General features: G+C 39.1%; 1 protein-coding gene across 2 annotated transcripts in view; it reads right to left on the bottom strand.

The window, feature by feature from the left end:
• Window positions 1–4169, bottom strand: part of KIDINS220 (kinase D interacting substrate 220) — a 162844-nt gene that overhangs the window by 35631 nt on the left and 123044 nt on the right. For both annotated transcript variants that reach the window (XM_019520724.1, XM_019520723.1), the window contains exon 24: window positions 3711–3937. In XM_019520724.1, the coding sequence (XP_019376269.1) occupies window positions 3711–3937 (227 nt within the window). The remainder of the gene's footprint in view (window positions 1–3710; window positions 3938–4169) is intronic.

Consider the following 4169-nt stretch of genomic DNA (forward strand, 5'->3'; position numbering starts at 1 on the left):
AACAGCTCTGCTGCAGGTAACAGTCCAGTAAGAGGAAACTACTGTTGTTCCCCACTGGCTCTTCACATACCAAGGACTCCAGTGTGAGAAATGGACAGGGGTCCTGCAGCACTGCTCTGTCTGCTCAACTCCCCGTGTCTAGAAACCAAGTGAAGTAGTTTAGACTAGTCTAGAAATAGGCTGATCTTCACATGTGGGACTCTGGTGTGAGAAACAGGCAAAAGATTTGCCTTGATGGTCTAGTCCCCCTGGAAATGGGAAGACTAGAGCAGCCACTGCTCCCCATGCTTTCCCCAGACCAGGACCATCCCATCCTTGGGAAGGCACAAGGAGTAGGGGAGAGAAGGGTGCTTGCAGGCTGAACACCTATACTGGTTCCTCTCCCAGAATTATTTCTAGGAGTGGAAAATTTGTACACAGCCTTAAATGACTCCATTGCTTCAGTGGCCTGTTCTCTGGGATCTCTCTTACATTTACATGGTAGAGAATTCATATATACTTTTAATGTGGGAAGACACGTGCCATGTGCTGGTACAGCCATTAATGTTAAAGTCGTATGTAACAAGAGTTTCAAACAGAAAACATTAGTCTCCCCTCACTTTGAGCTGCCTTCTTTTACTGGATTAATTTCTCTCACTGGATAATTTAGTCCAGAGAAGAATAGTCTTCTTGTTAAATACTAGAAAATTGTTCCCAAAACATTTTAATTCCATGCCCCCCACCCCCAACGCTTTAGGACAAAGCTACTAATTATTAGAAGATAATTGACAAAAGTATCTTGAATAAATTCTACTCCATTTGCCAAATGACTCCTAGGATACTCTCTTATTGGAACAGAAGCAATTCTTCAAAGACTTTCAGAATATTTTATTTCTTGAATGGAGAAATGCTGAAGGTTTAGCCCTCATTAAAAGAACCTAGCCATCTCAAATGATACAGACAACTTCTGGTTGTAAAAAGATGTCTCAGTTGAGCCAGGCATGATTGTCCTGGGGTCTGACTTGCATACAAACAGGCACAGCTCAATCATTTACACAGTGCCCTTTCAACTTGCATCATTGCTCTTCTGCAAGTAGGCAGCAAGCCTAGACTTGTCTCTGGAATGACCCATAATAACCCTACAAATGCACATGGCTTGGGAAATGTATCACTCATACTTCAGAGGGACGTGAAGCAGAACAACAGACATGCACAGCTGTAGGACCTCAGGACACAAAGCTTTCTCCCAGGATTAATGTAGTGCATGTGGGTTCAAAAGCCATCTTGCAAAGGGCTTGTTTCTCTTCTCTCCATAGCAAGTCCAGTGCCAGAGACCTCTTGCTATTCTTGGTGATCAACCTACAAACTGGTCAAAAATTGTCTAACTCACCATATCCTATAAATATTTGGAGAATTTTACTGCTTACGGCTGTAATTTGCCCTGCGTGTCTACTGCCTGGGCTCAGGTATTTTATTACTTTAGCTCCATGGAAATCTTTCTGCTCTAGATATGTAATTTACCAACTCAGCTTTTGTTTTAAAAAAAGCGGGTGGGGGGGGCTCTAATTTCTCAATGTAAGTGTACTAGATATAATAATATAGAGATATATTATATATATTCTATTATAATATAGAATTATAGAGATACTAGAGATCTTGTACAGAGACGAGATAGAAGTATACGTATTTCTGAATCAAAAAAAGTGGAATTTTGTTTTTCAGGTTCACAATCAGCTTGCAAAGGATGGATCAAAGATGTGATGGTAATCTGCTTCCAATCATCTCAGTAAGGACTCCATGCCCTGTCTTGTGAAACCCAATCTATCACAAGATAGCACAACATTCAACAGTTCTGCCATAGAATTTGCCATCTTGCTACAAGCCTGATCCCCAACACAATTTTTCTCTTCAGAGGATTACACAGCATGCTCTCTGCATCATCCTATGAAAATGGTCAGTGAATCAGGTCTGGAGTCCAGCTTACAGCCAGAGAACTACTAGACTAGAAATATACAGTGGCACGCTGTTAGGCGTGCAGCAGCTGAGGCCCAGGATGCCAAAATGAAGAGCCTGCAGCAGAAATTGTTCAGAGTATGCTATGAAGAGTACATGGGACCCTTGGTTTGTCTTGGAAACCTGTGATGTTATGGGGGCCCGCTTTCTGTTAATCACCTCTGTCCTTTAAAATCATATCCTTGGGAATACTGGAGAAATGAAAAACTCGTTGTTCATCTTATGAAAATGAAAAGAGGGCCTTCAAAGTAGCCTCTACATCCAGTTCAAATAATTTCCCACTATTATAATTGTTTCACCACTTCCACTGACATTAGAAAAGTTAAAATTTCAAGTTTATACTATATAGTATTCTAAACCTTGTCATGTGCAGTAATGCAGACACAAAAGAGTAGCGTTTTACTTACTCACCTTTAAACAGAGTTGATACAGGACTTGAGTCTAACAGTCCATAGAATACATGTTTTTGGGAACCTTTGTATTACAACCAAGAATAATGCTAAGGTTATCTTCAGCAGAGCACTAAAGTGGATCCACAGACATGAAAAACAATTTTCCAAATGACAATTTAAAAGGTACTGTGTAGACTGCACTTTGCCCTCCTGCTTAACACACAGAACAGAAAAGAACTTTATTTTTAGTTTGGCTTTTTGTTTGCATTTAACATGAATTTTACTGTCACGTTTTATTATTTAATATAAAATAAGTTTCATTATTTAAAACTGAAGTTGTATGTTGTATACTAGAGTAGCATATAAAGGTTTTAATCATGACCTGAGTACTTGGATTCTGTAAAAATTGAATGAACTGTGCCCTCCAAGAATATGAAACCAAATTAATTTCTGGGTGGAGCCCAAATTTTGAACAGATAGTTTTAACTTCAACTAACCTCTTAAAAATAATATAAGTAGTTCTGAGGCTTCACCTAGCTGTAATTTTCATATACTGACAAGCTTTTAAAAATTTTGATACAAAATATACTAACTGAAAAATTCAAATCACTGTAAATATGGGCTTTATCTTACAAACATCAAACAGTTATTTTTGCAAATCAAAGTTTTCCAAAATAATTTATTCAATACTATTTACACTGTATTTTTGCTATAAAGCCAACTACTTCACTTAATTTCAAAATGAACCATATACAGAATTGTTCCTATTTAGGTTCATACATCAGTAGCATAATTTGTTTGGGTGGAGGGAAGCGGGGCGTGACTGAGGCACTAGCCCTGGGGAGCACCAGAATGGCAGGGAGCCTGTATCGCCACCACAGCTCATGGAGGCAGAGCTTGCACAGAGGAAGCAGAAGCCTATGCTGCCCCAGCCTGCAGGAAGAGGTAAATGCTTCTCCTTCCCTGCCCACTGTGCCACTTTAGGCACCAAAATTTAAAGTTATCCTCTGTTATACACTATTGTTAAATGATTGAAAAACATGTAATTAATGCAAACCATGTCAATTCCCTTAAACCAGCTCAACGCTGGCATTAAACACAGACAATTAAAAAACTTGTAGCAAAAAACAAAAAAAGATTGATATTTGGATCCAGACTGTCACCTGACATAACCACACAGAAATCAGTTGTTATATCATTTTTTTTTTTATCCTGCTTGCACATATAATATTTTTAGTTTTTCTTTTATTATTTATAGGACCGGGCTTGCAATACTGTTGGATTAAATCATATGAAAACTGATTCACTAATTAACTGGTTACTTACTCGATTATAAAATGGATGCTGAGGTCCTGTCATACCACTGTAGTAGCTGCTGTGAGGTTGTGGCGATAAAACTCCACCATTGAAAGGTCCATTGAAGGAGGTGGATGAAGAGCAGACTGAAGAAGGCTGACTGAACACTGAAGATGCTCTAGCAGGTGCCTCGTGTAATGGCAGCGTGGGATATGGAAGTCCTCCAATGTTCATTTGATCTCGTGCAGCACGAACATCTGAAGAATTGAGTGTGTACATGTAGTAAGGGAAGGAAAAGAATGATGTAGTTAGCTCAGAGTATGCTTTGGATTGTTACGTATGAGAAGCCAGATGTAAAAATGGGCAAGCTGATCAGCACTTTTAACAAAGGATGTCTCATATCAGTTTCTACCTTAAGCTTATTAGAAAAGTAGGGGTGTACCAACAGAGATTTTTGGGGCTGATACTGATAGCCGATTTTTAAGGAGG

The sequence above is a fragment of the Gavialis gangeticus genome, unplaced genomic scaffold, assembly GCF_001723915.1.
Source record: "Gavialis gangeticus isolate Ggan-Ray unplaced genomic scaffold, GavGan_comp1, whole genome shotgun sequence".
Taxonomy (NCBI): Eukaryota; Metazoa; Chordata; order Crocodylia; family Gavialidae; genus Gavialis; species Gavialis gangeticus.